Source organism: Eriocheir sinensis, chromosome 44, assembly GCF_024679095.1.
Source record: "Eriocheir sinensis breed Jianghai 21 chromosome 44, ASM2467909v1, whole genome shotgun sequence".
NCBI lineage: Eukaryota > Metazoa > Arthropoda > Malacostraca > Decapoda > Varunidae > Eriocheir > Eriocheir sinensis.
The window spans coordinates 5602005-5620231 of NC_066552.1; the positions used below are offsets into that span (position 1 = coordinate 5602005).

General features: G+C 42.2%; 1 protein-coding gene across 8 annotated transcripts in view; it reads left to right on the forward strand.

The window, feature by feature from the left end:
* The window catches only part of LOC126980346 (rootletin-like), a 130623-nt gene that overhangs the window by 36782 nt on the left and 75614 nt on the right, over positions 1–18227 (forward strand). For 7 of the 8 annotated variants that reach the window (XM_050830108.1, XM_050830109.1, XM_050830110.1 and 4 more), the window contains 2 exons: positions 12788–12960; positions 13342–13554. In XM_050830108.1, coding sequence (XP_050686065.1) covers positions 12788–12960; positions 13342–13554 — 386 coding nt within the window. Of the gene's footprint in view, positions 1–7238; positions 7541–12787; positions 12961–13341; positions 13555–18227 lie in introns of those variants that run through there. The other variant, XM_050830107.1, reaches the window with a different exon arrangement.

Below are 18227 nucleotides of genomic sequence, written 5' to 3' on the forward strand. Positions count from 1 at the left end.
ACAGATTTATGGACAGAAAGGTAGATAGATAGATTGATAGCCAGGTAGATAAATAGACAGAGTGAACGCAATATTCCTCCTCCTCCTCCTCCTCCTTCAGTACCTTCTTATTTCCTTTCTCTTTACCTTCCCATTGTCACGTCACTTCTGAAAACAGTGGCGATAAATAATTTTCTTCTCCCTCCTCCTTATTATTCTTCGTTCATATCCCCAATCTGACCAGGCCTCAGCTATTATTATTATTATTATTATTATTATTATTATTATTATTATTATTATTATTATTATTATTATTATTATTATTTTTTGGAGGTGTAGCACATGCAGGTAATCTCACACGCAAGCCGTTATTCATATGTGTGTCTCTGTGTGTATGTGTGTGTGTGTGTCTGCGTGTGCGTGTGCGTCTGTCTCTCCCCTCCCTGGTTCCATCGATTTTATTTGAACTTTCATCTTTCTTATTTATTTATCCATTTATTTACTCGTAGGACGCACTGGTCTGGCAGGGTGACGGGGACTTGGGAACTAAACAAAGGTGACAGGGGAAGCAGGAGGTGGAGGAAGGCTTACGTAGAAGAGGAGTGAAAGGAAAGTAGTTTGAGAGGAAGGAAGAGAAGAAAAGTGACAGGGGACAGGGGGAAGCAGGAGGAGGAGGAGGAAGGCTTACGTTGGAGAGTGAAAAGAGAAAAAAGGGAACTGAAAATGCGTTACAAGGGAAAAATAGATTAACAAGAAGGAAGAAAGAAGAAAGGAGGAGGGGATAAGAGTGAAGGAAGAGGGAGAAGGCTTATGAAGAGGAGTGAAATGAGAAAAAAAATGGTTGGATCTATAAATGCGTTACAAGGGAAGAATAGATTAACAAGAAGGAAGAAAGAAGAAAGGAGGAGGGAACAAGAGTGAAGGAAGAGGGAAAAGGCTTATGAAGAGGAGTGAAAAGAGAAAAAAAAGGGTAGGATCTATAAATGCGTTACAAGGGAAGAATAGTTTGAAAAGAAGGAAAAGAGAAGAAAGAGAGACAAATGGATGAAAACTTACGAAGAAGAGTGAAAAGATAAAAAAAGTGGAAAAATTAAAAATGCCTAACAAGGGAAGAATAGTTTGACACGAAAGAGAAGAAAGAATGAAAAATAGTTTGACAGGAAGGAAGAGAAAATATGAAGAATAGTTTGACAGGAAGGAAGAGAAAATAGGAGGAGGAAAAGTTTGACAGGAAGGAAGAGAAAATAGGAAGAATAGTTTGACAGGAAGGAAGAGAAAATAGGAAGAATAGTTTGACAGGAAGGAAGAGAAAATAGGAAGAATAGTTTGACAGGAAGGAAGAGAAAATAGGAAGAATAGTTTGACAGGAAGGAAGAGAAAATAGGAAGAATAGTTTGACAGGAAGGAAGAGAAAATAGGAAGAATAGTTTGACAGGGAGGAAGAGAAAATAGGAAGAATAGTTTGACAGGAAGAAAGAGAAAATAGGAAAAATAGTTTGACAGGAAGGAAGAGAAAATAGGAAGAATAGTTTGACAGGAAAGAAGAGAAAATAGGAAAAATAGTTTGACAGGAAGGAAGAGAAAATAGGAAGAATAGTTTGACAGGAAGAAAGAGAAAATAGGAAAAATAGTTTGACAGGAAGAAAGAGAAAATAGGAAGAATAGTTTGACAGGAAAGAAGAGAAAATAGGAAGAATAGTTTGACAGGAAGGAAGAGAAAATAGGAAGGATAGTTTGACAGGAAGGAAGAGAAAATAGGAGGAGGAAAAGTTTGACAGGAAGGAAGAGAAAATAGAAAGAATAGTTTGACAGGAAGGAAGAGAAAATAGGAGGAGGAAAAGTTTGACAGGGAGGAAGAAAGAACAAAGAAGGAAGAAGGAATAGGTGGATAGGATTTAGAAAGTCAGAATGGAAAGGGGAGTATTAGGAAAAAAAGAATATAAAGAATAAAAGATATTTAGAGGTTTCGAAGAAGAGGAGGAGGAATAAAGAAACACGCGATGACAAGGAAAAAAGAAGATTGCGAATAAGGAACTAAGAGAAAATAAAGAAGAAGGAAGTAGGAGAAAGGAAAACAGTGCAAGAAGGAAAAGTTGATAAAGGAGAGGTAAAGAAAGATGATGGAGGAGGTTAGACTAATGAAAGAATGATAGGGAGGTAAAGGAAGATAAATATGGGTACGTAAAAAGGGGAAGGGAAAGGGAAAGGGGAAGGTATGGATGAAAGGGAAATGGGAAGGAGAAAAAAGAATAATGAGACGAGAAGAGGGAAAGGGAAGGAGGAGGAAGCAAAAAGGAAGTGAGAGAGAGAGAGAGAGAGAGAGAGAGAGAGAGAGAGAGAGAGAGAGAGAGAGAGAGAGAGAGAGAGAGAGAGAGAGAGAGAGAGAGAAGGGGTAGGGAAAAGAAATGAGGGGAGGGAAGAGAAATTGACAGACAGACGAGGGGGAACAGGGGAAGTAGAGAGGCGAAAAGGGAAAGGAAAGAAAGAAGAAAGGGAAGGAAAAAGAACTAGAGGAATGAATTGAGAAAGGGAAGAGGAAAAAGTAGAGAAACGAAAGGGGAGAGAGAAAGAACGAAGAAGGAGAAGAAGGAGGAGGAGGAAGAGGAGGGACAGAGAAGCTTATATATTACACGTCCAGTACATCATAATTAATCTTCCGCACGAGTCTTGTCCATTAAGGGGAGGTATGGATCCCGGCACAGGTGGGACAGGTAAATACAGATAAAGAGCCAGGTGTGCCGCTGTGCCTGTCTCTGTCTCCCGAACCTATAATCATCTCTTAGGCTTCTCAGGAATCTCCGTATCCTAAACCTCTTTGCCGCTTCCTTGAAATGCAGAACAGGAAGTAGAGAAACGGATTAGAAAGGGGAGAAGAAAAAAAAGTAGAGAAAAAAGGAAAATATGGAGAAGAAAGAAGTAGAAAAACGAACTGGAAAAGGGAATAAGAAAGAAGTAGAGGGAACGAAAAGGAAAAGGGAAGAAGAAATAGGTTGGGAAAAGAAAGGAGAAAGTTGAAGTAGAAAAACAAAACGGGAAAGAGAAGGAAGATCGAAGGAGGAGGAGGAGGAGGAGGAGGCCTTACCTAAATTTTTAAGTACGGAGATTACTACCGAGCCCACACGTAGCTAACCTTACTACTGCCCCTCACTTTACTACCTTACTTAATGGTCCAGTGGTGTGTTTGTCTTATATAGTTTTGCTTTGAGATACGTAATGATTTCTTTCCCTTACTGAACTTGCGTGTAAAGGTGCCGGAAAAGGAAAAGGTCGGACCCAGTGACTCAGAAAATGGGATGAGCGGCGTAATCCTAAAATCGTTGCCTGGAAATAGATGGAAATAGGATTGGATAGAATTAACTCTGCTGTGTGAATGTACCTTTTCTTTCCTCACTTTTGTTTTAACGACGAAAGGCTAGAGAGAAAAAAAATGGCCATAACGTGAGCAAACGGAATTAGATTAAAATAAATGTACTCGAAGATTGTACGTTTTCTTTTTTTTTTTCGTTTCTCTATTTCAACTTCTTTCTCCTTTCTTTTCTCAACCTCTTCTTCCATTTTCCTTTCCGTTCCCTCTACTTCTTTCTTCTTCGCATTCTCCTTTTTTTCTCTTCTTTCTTTCTCTTCTTTTCTCATCCTCTTTCTTCTTCCATTTTCCTTTCCGTTCCCTCTACTTCTTTCTTCTTCGCATTCTCCTTTTTTTCTCTACTTTCTTTCTCTTATTTTATCATCCTCTTTCTTCTTCCTTTTCCTTTTCGTTCCTCTACTTTCTTCTTCCCATTTTCCTTTTTTTCTACTTTTTTTTCTTTTCCCCTTTCTATTCCGTTTCTCTACTTCCTGTTCAATAAAGAGGAGATAAAAAAGAAATGACCGTAACATAACATAACAAAGAAAGGAGATTGAAATAACTACAGCGTGATTTTACCTATTTTTTCCCTTACTTTCTTTTTATAATGACCAAAAGCTAAAGATAAAAGATAAAAAAAAAAAGGCCGTTGAATGACAGAGGGAATGAGATTAAAATAACTTCTGTGTGATTGCTATTTTTCCTTCCTCTTTTATGGTAAGATGAGTCGGATTAAAGGCAAAAAGAGACTTGAGAAATGGCCGTAACGTGCTGACCCAACAGAGGTGCCAGAGAGGTGCCAAAGCCTTGTCACAAATCAATACGCTCCAGGGAATACCCATAAATAATTAAATATGAAAGAAATAGTTTAGTGCGTCCGTCGATAAAACGAAAAAAAAAACCGAGTCTTTCCTCCTATACGTTCAAGTGAAAACATGAAATAAGAAAAAAAATAATTAAAGAAGAAAAATAACTGAATAAGAAAAAAATAGTTCAGTGTATCCTTCGTCAATAAAGCGAGAAAAAAAAAACGAGTCTTCCCTCCAAAACATGCAAGTAAATACAAATAAATAATAAAAACTGAAATAAATAAATCAGTGTGTCCCTCAATAAAACGAGAAAAACGAGTCCCCCCACGTCCCCCACGTCCCCCAAGGTCAGTTGTGGAGGCGTGTGAGAGGTCAGGTCACCATTATGCGGAAATGGCTCACCAAACACACTGAGTCTGCCTCCGCGTGAGCCAGGGCAGGGGGGGGGGGGGGGGGCGATCATGCAGAGGAGGGGTGAGGGGTCATGCAAGGGGAGGAGGGTATTATGCAGGGGGAGGGGTATGGCCTGCATTGATAGGGCTATTCTATTTTCGTACACAGAGAGAGAGAGAGAGAGAGAGAGAGAGAGAGAGAGAGAGAGAGAGAGAGAGAGAGTACACGATGATATCCTTTGTGAAAATATATAGTGTTATGTCAAAACGCACGTACCTGAAGATACTAATAGCTATACACATAGGTACGGTAGCTTTTCAAGGGAAGGGAGGAGGGTGCACTTGATCACACCGCCTCCTTTATATTCCTCATCAATTTTTCAGTTTTGATTTCTCTTTTGCCTCCAAAAAGTGAATGAAAAATAAAATTGGTATCCACAAATTCCTTTTCTTTAGTCATACCTCGAGGCTTTTGAAACCCCCCTGACCCCCCCCCCCCCGTCCCTCCCGCCACTCCATAGGTAGTGTCTACACGTGTAAGATGGATATAGTTTACTCTAAATTAGCTTGACAAATATTTATAGCGTCAATACTTTTCGGATGAAGCAGCAGACTAGAAAATAGTTTTCAAATCTATAAATATTTCAGTATCGCCAGTTATACGTATTTATTTTGTCTACTATTATTTTTTTTTCGTATATGGAGGTTTGGCAAGATTAACAAAAACATAATATAAGGTAAAAGAAAACGACTACGATAACATTCTTCATTCCTATTCATTTAAGAGTATTTTCTGCATTAATAAAACAAGAAGAAAAAAGAGCAGGATAAGATGTAGTATTTGTAGTCGATATATTTTGCTTCTTATTAATAATTACATATAGTTTTCCTTTTGTATGGCGGCTCAGTAATAACTGTAAATACAACAATAAAGCAGAAGACATATAAAAGGGTCCCCAATCTATTAATAATTCAGTCTCGTTAATGATATATATTTTTCATCGATGATTTATTTTTTTCGTGCATGGAGGATTCGATGCTAAGGGTTCAGGATCCAGGCGGGAAGGAGGGCAGCTGATTCCCTTCCCTTTTACGTCACTCCATTCTCCTCCTCTCCCAGACCCGATCGATTCATCTATTTCCGCTTTCCAACTACATTTCCCGATAATCAAAACCGATACTCTCTCCAACAGCGGGAAGACAAATAAAACAATCAACAAACTTAATATTTCTCTCAATTATTTTTAGTTTGAAGGAATAATTCGTATATTAATAGAAGCTTTGAGGGTAGTTATCGTACATCCGCCAGCTCATGTGTGTGTGCCTGTGTGTGTGTGTGTGTGTGTGTGTGTGTGTGTGTGTGTGTGTGTGTGTGTGACGGTCAGTTCCCTCCGACCTGTTCTCTCCGCAGGTTGCAACTGTGCTCTGCGTGAGTGATAGTCTCTCTCTCACTCACTCGCTCACTCTCTCTCACTCACTCTCTCACTTTCTCTCGCTCTTTCTCGTGCTCCGTGTCTCTGTCTCCGCCTCTGTTGTCTTATACTTGTTCCCTCTCTCTCTCTCTCTCTCTCTCTCTCTCTCTCTCACACGTTGTTTTTTAGTTTGATTTTGCTTTATTTCTTCTGTAAGTCTTCATTTTTATTGTTGTTTGTGTTGTTTGTGTGCTTGTTTTGAGTTGGTGCATCCGTGTGTTTCTAAGTGTTGTGTTGCGTCATCTTGTGTTTGTGTGTTTACGTGTGCTTGTGTTTGTGTTTTGCTGTTTGTTTGTGTTCCGTGTTTTGTGTTGCTATTCATGTTATTGAGTTTGTGTTGTGTCGTCCCCTATAGTGTGTTTCTGTGTGTTGTGTTGTGGTTTGGTGTTGTCTATCTGTATTGCGAGTATATCAGTGTGTTGTGCAGTACCGTTTGTTCGTCATTTGTTTTCTACGTTGATTTTTTGTGTTGCGACGTCGTGGAGTTGAGTGTGGTGTGTTGTGTCTGTATTGTGTGTGTGTGTGTGTGTGTGTGTGTGTGTGTGTGTGTGTGTGTGTGTGTGTGTGTGTGTGTTGCGAATCTTGTGTTGCTCCTCGGACAACCTCAAGCTCTGTTATTATCTTATTTTTAACTTTTTTTTTCTTAACTAACCTAAATTCCCTTCCAGTTATTTGCATTCCTCCTTTGGGTCGTGTTGTGTTGTCATATTTGTGTTGCTTCGTGTTTCTTTTATTACTTGAGTTTGTCCTGAGTTTGTTATTCCACGATTTACGTTTTCTAATTCTCGTCATTTAAACGTTTATATTCAGGCTCCCTTGTGTTATTAGCCCCCTTTATTTTGAGTTATTTTTGTTGGTTTTGTTTTGTTTTCTTCTTTGTGTTTGTTTGTTTTCATTCTCACTTTTTTTTTCCTTTTCGAGTATATTTTTTTTTCTTTTTTTTTTCTTTTTTTTTTTTACTCTCCTTTTCCGAGGCTGTTTTTTGTTAGTCATATTATTTTTGGAATTATTTATATTGTGTTTGTTTTTATTATCACTCACCTCCATTTTTTAACCCTCTTCCAGTTTTCTTTTTTCCCTTCCTTTCCCTTCCTTTCCTTTCCTTTTGTTTTCATTCCATTTCCTTCTTGTTTTCTTTCCTTATCTTTTTTTTTCCTCATTTACTCTCCCTTGTTTTCATTGCCTTTCCTTCCTTCCCTTTCCTTCCATTCCCTTCCTTACTCTTTCCTTTCCTTTACTCTTTATTCCTCCTCCTCTGTTATCATCTTCATTCTCTGTTGTTATCATCTTCATCAATCTTTCCTCGGTCTTATAATTTGTTCTTCATTACTTGCAGTTTTGTAGTCACCTTTTCTTTACTTCCTTTCTTTCTTTTCGCCGCCTTAAGGGAGAGAGCAAGAGTGGAAGGGAGATGTAGAGAGAGGGAGAGAGGGAGAGGGGGAGCGAGGGAGGGCGTGAGGCGGCGTAGCGATGGGCACAACGTCACCTCTGTACCGTATCTCCCGCCGGCCAGCGCACCTTCAGGAGTTTGTGCACCTGTATGACGTGAGTGGGGGGGGGGGGTTGTATGGGGGTTGGGGGGGGGCGGGGAGGGTGGTTGTGTGTGTGGGGGGGGACGGTTGTGTGTTTGTGTGGTTTGTTTTTTTATCTGTTTGTTTCCTTTCTGTGTTGATTTTTTGTTTGTTTAGGTTTTTGTAGATCTCTCTCTCTCTCTCTCTCTCTCTCTCTCTCTCTCTCTCTCTAACACACACACACACACACACACACACACACACACACACACACACACACGTGATCTGCCATGCTAATTCCTCCATATTACCTCAATTAATTAACCTTTTTTTTTTGGTCCCATACAGCCACAATTAACCTTACCTGCAAATTGGCCCCATCCTCACGCACACCTGGCCGCCGACGAAGCCATTTGATCGCCTATTACGAAAGCGATGGGCGACGTTACGCGAAATTACAGCGAAAACGTGAAAATTACCGCAGTTGTCCTTTGTAATACACCAATGAAGCCCGTTTTCTTTGATGTATTCGCTTATTTTATTACGAAAGGATGAGTCTGAAGATGTAATTACATATCAAGTCTGAAGATCTAATTACATATCAACGCAATGGTGAACTCAAATACGTGATGATAATTGGTATACCTTTTTTATATACTTTTTTCAATAGGCATGTCACTCTCATTCTCTCTCATTCGACATCATTGCTTAACTTGATGTGTCGCCCCGCCCCTCGCACTCCCAGAACGTGTGTGATTGGCGGTCGTTTGAGGAGTAATGCCCGTGATTGGTGGGCGTGGGGTGCCGGGGGGCGTGGCGTGTGCATCTTTTAATTTGTAGTGAACGTTGCCGGACGCTAATACTGAGGGAACGAGGCAATCAGGGGACGAATGCCGCCGCTGGTTACCGCTACGGCCGCGAGGGTGTGCCAGTGTCGCCTCCTGCCCTCTGAATGCGTGAATCCTTGCCTGTCTTTTGAGGTTGAGAATACAAGTACGAGTAGTCAGTAATGCCGTTGTTAATTGACTTTCTTTTTTTTCTTCTCATTTATTCTCCTTTGTTTTCATTGCTTTTCCTTCCCTTCCCTTCCCTTCCCTTCCCTTTCCTTTCCTTTCCTTTCCTTTCCTTCCCTTTCCTTTCCTTTCCTTTCCTTCCCTTTCCTTTCCTTTCCTTTCATTCCCTTCCCTTCCCTTCCCTTCCCTTCCCTTCCCTTCCCTGCCCTGCCCTGCCCTGCCCTTTCCTTCCCTTCCCTTTCCTTCCCTTCCCTTCCCTTCCCTTCCATTCCCTTTCCTTTCATTCCATTCCCTTCTCTTCCCTTCCCTTTCCTTTCCTTTCCTTCCATTCCCTTCCTTACTCTTTCCTTTCCTTTACTGAGTCATTTATATTTTACTTTCTTTTGTAGCTGAAAATCGGAGCACGAGTAGTCAGTAATGCCCTTGTTAATTGACCTTCCTCTGATGATAAGGCTTCGTGCAGTCATTTATATTTTACTTCCTTTCTTTTGTGGTTGAGAATCGAAGTACGAGTAGCCAGTAATCGCGTTAGTAATTTCCTCTCTTCCGGTGTTGAGTTATTTCAGTCATTAATTCTTTACATACTTCTTTGGCTGTGAACAATCGATGTAGTCAGTAATGTCGTTGTTTATTTCCCTTCTTTTGATGTTGAGGTTTTGTGCAGTCATTGATATTTTACTTACTTTCTTTAGGTGTGAAGAATCAAAGTTATTGGTGACGTGATTGGTTTCTCTCCTTTGAGGTTAAGTAATAAAGCAATTCGTAGTACTGTTAATCATCAGTAATATTTTCTATAATTTCTTTCGCTGTTAAGGCCCGAGGCGCTTGAATATTCTCCTGTCTTCCGATGTTAAAGGAATGCAATAGTCAATAAAATAGTACAGGAATATTTTCTCATTATTATTATTATTATTATTATTATTATTATTATTATTATTATTATTATTATTATTATTATTATTATTATTATTATTATTATTATTATTATTATTACTGAGATCCATGAAAGGGCATCAAGGAAGAAATACTGATACAGACCCAAACAGTCCCCTCGATGAACAGACATAGATATGAAAGAGATAAAAGAGACTGCCATTGAAATAAAGAGAAGAATAAAAAAAAAGTGAAAAGGAAGGAAGTAGAGAAAGGAAGGAGGGAAGGAAGGAAGGAAGGAAGGGAGGGATGGATGGAAGGAAAGTAGGAAGGAAGGTGAGAAGGAAGGAAGAAAGGAAGAAAGGGAGGGAAGGAAAGTGAGAAGGAAGGCAGGAAGAAAGGAAGGAAGGGAGGGAAGGAAGGAAAGAAGAAAGGAAAGTGAGAAGGAAGGCAGGAAGAAAGGAAGGAAGGGAGGGAGGGAAGGAAAGAAGGAAGGAAGGTGAGAAAGAACGAAGAAAGGAAGAAAGGGAGGGAGGGAAGGAAAGAAGGAAGGAAGGTGAGAAGGAAGGCAGGAAGAAAGGAAGGAAGGGAGGAAGGGAAGGAAAGAAGGAAGGAAGGTGAGAAAGAACGAAGAAAGGAAGAAAGGGAGGGAGGGAAGGAAGGTGAGAAGGAAGGCAGGAAGGAAGGAAGGCAGCAATGAAGGAAGAAAGGCAGATAGATAGGAAACAATGCATCATACCCTCTACGCTATACAGAGGTGCTCGTGAAAACCTTTGTAATGCTGTAGGCGGCAGTGATACCATAACAGAACCTTCCTTACATGATCACAAGGCTCGTCGCTGTGCCCTTGTGGCGTCTCAGGCCCAGTGTAAACAAGGAATGCTCGTCAAGGATAATCCGCGTCTTGATATGCTTAAAACCGCCTCTCATGAACTCAGTGTCGCCTTTATTTACAAACATCACTGAGGTCGAGTAGTTTATTGCCCCCCTCCTCCCTACCCCCCTGACCTCCTCCTCCTCTTCGTCTCTCTCCTCCTCCCTCTACTCCTCCCTCTCCTCCTCGTCATTCTCGTTTTCCTTTACTTTTCTTCTCCATTTTTCATTTTCTCTTTCTTCACCTACTCCACTTTCTTTTCCCGCTTTTACTCCTAATCATCACCCTCTTTCCTCTCCTTTCACCTCGTCATTTTCTTCTCTTCCTTTCTTTAGCTTCATTTTCCCCCTGTTCTCCTCCTCCTTCGCTTCCTCCTCCTTCCTTCCTTCTTCTACTTTCTCTGTTTTCTTCTTCTCTTCCTTTTTCCTTCTCGTTCTACTTTCTTTATTTTCTTTTTCCTCTTTTTCTTCTCCTCCTCCTCCTCCTCCACCACCCTCTTTCTTCTCCTTTTACCTCGTCATTTTCTTCTCTTCCTTTCTTTATTTTCATCTTCCTCCTGTTCTCCTCTTCCTTCTCTTCCTCCTTCCTTCCTTCCTTCTTCTTTGTTTTCTTTTCCTTTTTCCTTCCTTCTCCTTCTACTTTCTTTATTTTTTTCCTCCTCCTCTTCCTCCTCCTCCTCCTCCAGTATTACAGAGTCGTGGCCGTGGAGGAAGGAGTGAAAAAAGGGAGTTAGTCGTGCACAGTTTAGAGCTTGAATGTCGTGGCAGCGGCGAGCGTGTCATGCCTTGCAATTTTCCTCCCTCTGTCAAGGCCCTGAGGTTATATTCGCATTCCATTTACATGCCAACACTCTTTTAGGTCAGGAATTAGCGAAGGGGGACTTTTGGAGTGGATATTCTGGCGTTTATACATAGGCGGATTCGAACCTCTTATACTTCGAAAGACTGGATTCCTTCTGTAGGTGTATAAGGTGTTGAATCCTGTTTTTATGTTCTCTTTTGTTGTTAGCTTGGGTATTCTCGTGTTTTTAAAGTATTGGAATCTCTTTAGTACGAGTGAAAGGAGGGTTAGGTCTGTATAGAGGATTGTATAAGGTGTTGAATCCTGTTTAAGTGTTTTTTTTTTTTTTTTTTTTTTTGTTTTGTTTTGTTTTTTAGTTTGGGTGTTCTCGTGTTAGTAAAGGATTGGAAACTTTAGTAGGAGCGAAGAGGTTTAGTTAGATATGTAAAGGATTCAGTCTTTTTTCTTTGGATGCAATTTTTTATAGATAGCATTTAGGTATTGATTGAATCTAGTAAGTCACGTAGCTTCGTCAGTAGTAGAGGTAGTAGTAATAGTAGTAGTATTAGTAGTAGTAGTAGTAGTAGTAGTAGCAGGAGGAGGAGGAGGAGGAAGCTTAGAGGTAGTGGTAATATTAGTAATGGTTGACGTGTTTTTTTTTCTCTCTCTCTCTCTCTCTCTCTCTCTCTCTCTCTCTCTCTCTCTCTTTTAATCAGCCCCTCGCCCCCTTCCTTCACGAACACAACTGTCACCCCCCTAAAAAGCCCATTAATGGACCCCCCCCACCACCCCTTGATCTCTCCCTCCCTCCCTCCCTCCCTTCTATCTTCCCCTCTCCCTCCCTCTCTTCCTGCTTCCATCTTCTCCCTCCCTCCATCCCCCTCCCTTTCTTCCTTTCTCACGTGATCTTGGGAGGGAGGGAGGGAGGGAGAATAGGAGAGGTAGAGAAAATAATATCGCGTGTCTTCGTCTTGTTCTCCATTATTATTTGTTGTAATTGTTATTGTGATTATTATTATTATCATCATTATCATCATCATCATTATTATTATTATTATTATTATTATTATTATTATTATTATTATTATTATTGTTATGAGTTTTACTACTACTACTACTACTACTATTACTACTACTACTACTACTACCACCACTACTACTACTACTACTACTGCTATTACAACTACATGCAACCCCTTCTCCTCCCATCATATTCCTATCTCCACCCCTTCACCTCTATTCCTCTTCCTCCTCATCTTCCTTCTCCTCCTCCTCCTCCACCCTCTTCTCTTCCCTTTTTCTCGTACTCCTTCTCTTCATCCTCCTTCCTTCCTTCATTCATTCATTCCTTATTTTCTTTTTCCTCTTTTTCTTCACTTCTCCTTTTTGTATTTTTTCTTCCTCTATTTTCTCCTCCTCCTCCTCCTACTATTACTTCTCCTCCTCCTCCTCCTCCTCCTCCTCCTCCTCCTCATGAATCCCCTCCTCCTCGCTCTCTGTATTTTTTTCTTCCACTTTTTTTCTCCTCCCCTTACTACTATTACTTCTCCTCCTCCTCCTCCTCATGAATCCCCTCCTCTTCCTCATGAATCTCCTCGTCCCTTACTTCTCCTCCTCCTCCTCCTCGTCCTCATGACCCTTACTTCTCCTCCTCCTCATCATCATCAGTCCCCTCCTCCTCCTCCTCCTCATGAATCCCCTCCACCTCCTCCCCCTCCTCATGATCCCCCTTCCCCCGCAGCGCCTGAGTGGGAGCGTTCGGCGGCATGACAGTGACCTGGAGCTGCTGGTGCGGGAGGGCGAGGCCGTGTCCAGCCGCCTGCGCTCCCTCCTCACCCACAACCTAGGACCCTCCCCGCGCCCCGCCTCCGCCGCCGCCCGGGGACGACGCGCCGCCTCCACAGACTCCGCCAGGTGAGTAGGGCGGCAGGTGAGAGGGGCTGCTTAAGGGATGGGGTGCTTCTCGTTGTCATTAATTAGCATTGGTATTAATTTAGTCCTGTCCAGCAGCAGTAATAACAACAACATCATCAACAACAACAATAATAGGCTTAAAAACAACATTAATTACTACTACATTTATAACCAACAGTACAACAGCAATATAACCAAAACTAACACTACAACCACTACTACTACTACTACTACTACTACCAATACTTTCACAACCACCACCTCAACACCTAACATCACAACCATCACCGCTACACCAATCCCAACACCACCATCACCACAATCATCACCTTCACCAACTCCCGCCACTACCACCAGCCTCACCCCCCCCCCCTCCCGCAGACACCACTCCTTGGAGCGTGACCCTGGGAGTGCCCGTGGCGGCAGAGAGTCCCCTTGGCGTAGCCTGAGCCGCGGGGACCTGACGGGTGAGGAGAGCGAGAGGGATGAGTCTTTCCACCACCCGCCCAGAGCCAGGTCCCTCACCGACGTGCGCCGCGCCCCCCACCACACCCACCACACCTCCTACCTGCCCCCCTCGCCGCCCCCGCGCAGGTAAGTCATCAGTCATCACTCTCTTACCTGGCAGTCTTACCCTATCACTTTTTTTCGCTATTTTCCTTCGTAATATGAAAGTTTCGTCTACTTTATTTTCCTAGTACTTTTTTCTTGTATCTTCCAGTTTCTCGGTCTTTTTTTTTTTTCTCTCATCTTTTTCTTTATTTTCATTAGTAATTTAGAGTATTTTATATCGATTTCTCTTGCACTTTTTCTCCGTCTTTTTCTCTACTTTCCTTCGTAATTTGAGTTGTATTACCTTATTTCTCTTGCACTTTTTTCTCTTTTTCTCTACTTTCCTTCGTAATTTGAAAGTTGTATTACCTTATTTCTCTTGCACTTTTTTCTCTTTTTCTCTACTTTCCTTCGTAATTTGAAAGTTGTATTACCTTATTTCTCTTGCACTCTTTCTCTTTTTCTTTCTTCTGTATCTTTATTTTCCCTTGTAAATTGACAGTTCTATTTTCCTTATTTCCCTTCCACTTTTTTTCTCTATCTCTTCTTCCTCTTTATCTTTCTTTTCTTTCATAATTTGAGAGTTCCGTGTACCTTATTGTGAGAGACTCGTCCTTGTGTGTGTGTGTGTGTGTGTGTGTGTGTGTGTGTGTGTGTGTGTGTGTGTGTGTGTGTGTGGCCTTCTGAGGAAGCCCGGGGGTGGTCACTAATTAGGCAGACCTCAGGTGTAATCAGGAAGCGAAGGGTCAGGGTAGGAAGGAAGGAAGGAAGGAAGGAAGATGAAGGGAAGGAAAGAGGAAAGAAAGACAGGCAGGAAGGAAGTAAAGATAAACATTAAGGAAAGAATGAGAGGAGGAAGGAAGGAAGGAAGGAAGGAAGATGAAGGGAAGGAAAGAGGAAAGAAAGACAGGCAGGAAGGAAATAAAGATGAACATTAAGGAAGGAATGAGAGGAGGGTGGAAGAAAGGAAGGAAGGAAGCAAAGAAGATGAACGATAAAGAATAGAGTGAGGGAGAGAAGAAAGGCAGTAAGTAAAGAAGATGAACAGTAGGGAAGGAAGAAAAATGAGGGAGGGAGGGAAGAAGGGCAGGAAGGAAACAAAGATGAACATTAGGGAAAGAGGGAAAGGAGGGAGTGAGAAAGAGAAGAAGAGAGGCAGGCAGGAAGAAAATAAAGATAAACAATAGAAAAAGAAGAAAGGGAGAGAGGGAAGAAAGGCAGGAAAGAAGTAAAGGAGATGAATATTGGTGAAAGAAAGTAAAGAAGAGAGAGAGAGAGAGAGAGAGAGAGAGAGAGAGAGAGAGAGAGAGAGAGAGAGAGAGAGAGAGAGAGAGAGAGAGAGAGAGAGAGAGAGAGAAGAACATCAAGGAAGTAAAGATGAACAGCAGATAATGAAGGGAAAGGAGGGAAAGGAATACAAGAAGATGGACGATAGAGAAATTAGGAGAGAGGGAGGGAGGAAAGAAGATTGACACAAGGGCAGGTAACGAGGGAAGGGAGATGGGAGTAAAATCAGGATGAAAAGCGTGAAGGTAATGAAGACAGGTAAGAGTGATGGAGTGAAGGGAAGGATGATGATGAAGGATGTAATTTGAGAGACAGACAGACAGGAAGATAGGCAAACAGACAGACAGAAAGATAGACAGACAGACAGAGACAGGAAGATAGGCAAACAGACAGACAGACAGGAAGATAGTCAAACAGACAGACAGAAAGGTAGACATACAGACAGGCAAACAGACACAGAAAGATAGACAAACAGACAGAAAGACAATATAAAAAGAAGCAAGGGAAGTATAAAGGAAGTTGGGATGACGAAACGAATAAAGGAAGGTAGGAAACAAAAAAGGAAGAAAGGAAAAGAAAAGATAGATAGATAAATAGATAGATAGATTGAAGGAAGAAAGGAAAAGAAAAGATAGATAGATTAATAGATAGATAGATTGATAACTAGGTAGATAGATAGATAGATAGATAGATAGATAGATAGATAGAAAGGAAAAGAGAAAGAGAAAGTGAATGAAAATGAATGAATAAATGATTGAATACATGAAAAAAGGAAAGAAGAAAGGAAGGAAAGGAAGATAAAGGGAGGGAGGAAAGAAAGAAGGGAAGATAAAGGAAGGAAGGAAACGAAGATAAAGGAAGGGAGGAAGGAAAGAAGGAAAGATAGAGGAAGGGAGGAAGGAAGAAAACGAGGAAGGGAGTTTAGTAGAGCCTCAAATTAAAGGTTTTCATAAGGGTTGTTTCTCATCTCCCTTAATTTATCTATTCTTCCCTTTTTCTCCTGTTTTGTCTTTGTTTCTTTTCTCTTGCATTGTCATGGTCTTTGTGTGTGTGTGTGTGTGTGTGTGTGTGTGTGTGTGTGTGTGTGTGTGTGTGTGTGTTTAAAGATTTATCGCGTGTGGATATTGAATGACTGGACAATAACTCTCTCTCTCTCTCTCTCTCTCTCTCTCTCTCTCTCTCTCTCTCTCTCTCTCTCTCTCTCTCAAAAAAGGAATGGTTGGGAAAAAAGTTATATATAATCAAATTTGTGGATGGTGATGTAGGTGGCAACAGAGATGGTGGTAGTGGTGATGGTGATGATAGTGGTAGTGGTGATGACGTAGGTAGCCTTGGTGGAGGTGGTGGAAGAAGTAGTGGAAACGATGTAGGTGGTGGTGGTGGTGGTGGTGGTAATGGTGGGGGGGGGGGAAGTGATGATCATGGAGGTGATGGTTATGGTGGTGGTGATGAAGGTGATGGTGGTTTTCGTGATGGAGGTGATGGTGGAAGAGATGGTGATAGCAGAGTCAGTAGTGATGATGGTGGAGGTGATGGTGGTGGTGGAGATGATGGTAATAGCAGAGGCAGTGGTGGTGGTGGTGGTGGCGGCGGTGGTGGTGGTGGTGGTGGCGTGCAGAGAGCGACTTACCGCCTATGTAATCAGGAAGGGTCGAATACCTAGGGCCGGCCAGGTGTCATTAGGGCCGTGGACGTCGCTGCTCGCGTTCCTCTGCTCCTTTTTCTGATCCGGGCTCCGAGCAGTAGCGGGAGGGTTCTTTTTCCTTTTCTTTTGGTCTAGTTTATGATTTTACTCGTCGCTAAATTCCTTCGTTCCTTCACCAGTTCAGTTTCCTCATAATAGCTGGAGGTTCTTCTTTTTCATATAAGAACTTAAGAACATAAGGATTCTGCAAGGGGCCGGTTCTGAATAAGACAGCTCCTGTAAACCTAACCCCACCGAACATCACTATCCACAACTATTCGTCAACTATCCACTATGTCCAACCTATTCTTTAATGGTTCTATCGTATTGGCACTCACAACATGACTGCCAAGCCTGTTCTACTCATCTCATCTACTATCCATATCAGACCCTATGACACCGTTTTTCGCAAATATCTTTCAAACGAAGACTCGGATCAGCACGGGGCTTTGGCACAGATTGTTTCACACACTCCACTAATTTTTGACGCTATTGTGCAATGCCAGATGCGGTTAATTATGGCGTTTACTCTTGACTGTGATGGCAATACCTGCGTGAGCCACTTACACATTCGAACAGGTGAGGCGTGACGTATTTGTGACGTGTATCCACCACCTACCTCCACCCCTGGCTTCCCCTACTCCCATCCCTCCCTTTCCCTCCCTCCTACCCTCCTCCTCCTCTCCCGCCGCCCTCTTTCTCCCCTCCTCCTCCTCCTCCTCCTCCTCTTTCACTACCAAAACTACCACAGCATTCTTCTCTTCCTCCTTCTCTTCCTCCTCCTCCTCCTTCTCCTCCTCCTTTTCCACTCTACCAAGACTCCCTCAACATCCTGCTTCTCCTCCTCTTCTTCCTCCCTCTTCTTCACCGAACTTATTAACGCTACTAACAACAACAAGAAAAAGGCTCATCAGAACAACAAAAAGTATAGAAATAATAACACTGTCACCACCATCACCACCACCAAGAGCAAAACATACACCATCCCCACCATAACCACAACTACTACCACCGCTGTTACTACCACCATCACCGACAACAACTATTTCTATCTGTCTCCCATTCTTCACTCTATCTCCTGTTTCCTTTTCATTCTCTCTCTTTTCTCTCTCCTGATACTCTCGATTCCCTCTCTGTGTTCCCTCCCTTCCTTCTCTCTCTCTCTGTCTGTCTATCTATCAATTTCTATCTATCTCCTTGCTTTCACTCTGTCTCTTTTTCCCTTTCATTATCTCTTTCCTCTCTCTCCTAACACTTTCCATTCTCTCTCTGTGTCCCCTCCCTTCCTGCTCTCCCTCTCCTTCCCCTTCCCTCTCCCTCCCTGCCCAGCAAACAGCCAACGTTTAGCCTGGTCCGGGGCGCGTCAGGAAGCCTCTGTTGAAGCGCGGAAAAAGGGCGCGGGTAAGCAGTCTGCAATGATGGGCGCTATTGAATCAACAAATTACGTTTGCTAATATCGAGGCGGCAGTGGCGAGGGGGAGGCGCTGGAGGAGGCTTTTGTCCGCGTGATGGTGGTTGGGGGTGGGGGGGGGGTTAGTGGTGGTGGTAGCGATAGGGGTGGAAGGGTTGTAGTTGTTGTTCTTGTTGTTCTTCTTGTTGTTCTTCTTTTTTCTTCTTCTTTTTCTTCTTCTTCTTCTTGTCGTTCTTGTTGTTGGTATTGGTGGTGTTGGCGGTAGTGGTGGTGGTGGTGGTGGTGGTAGTGATAGTAGTGGTGGTGGTGGTGGTGGTGGTGATTTGATTTCGT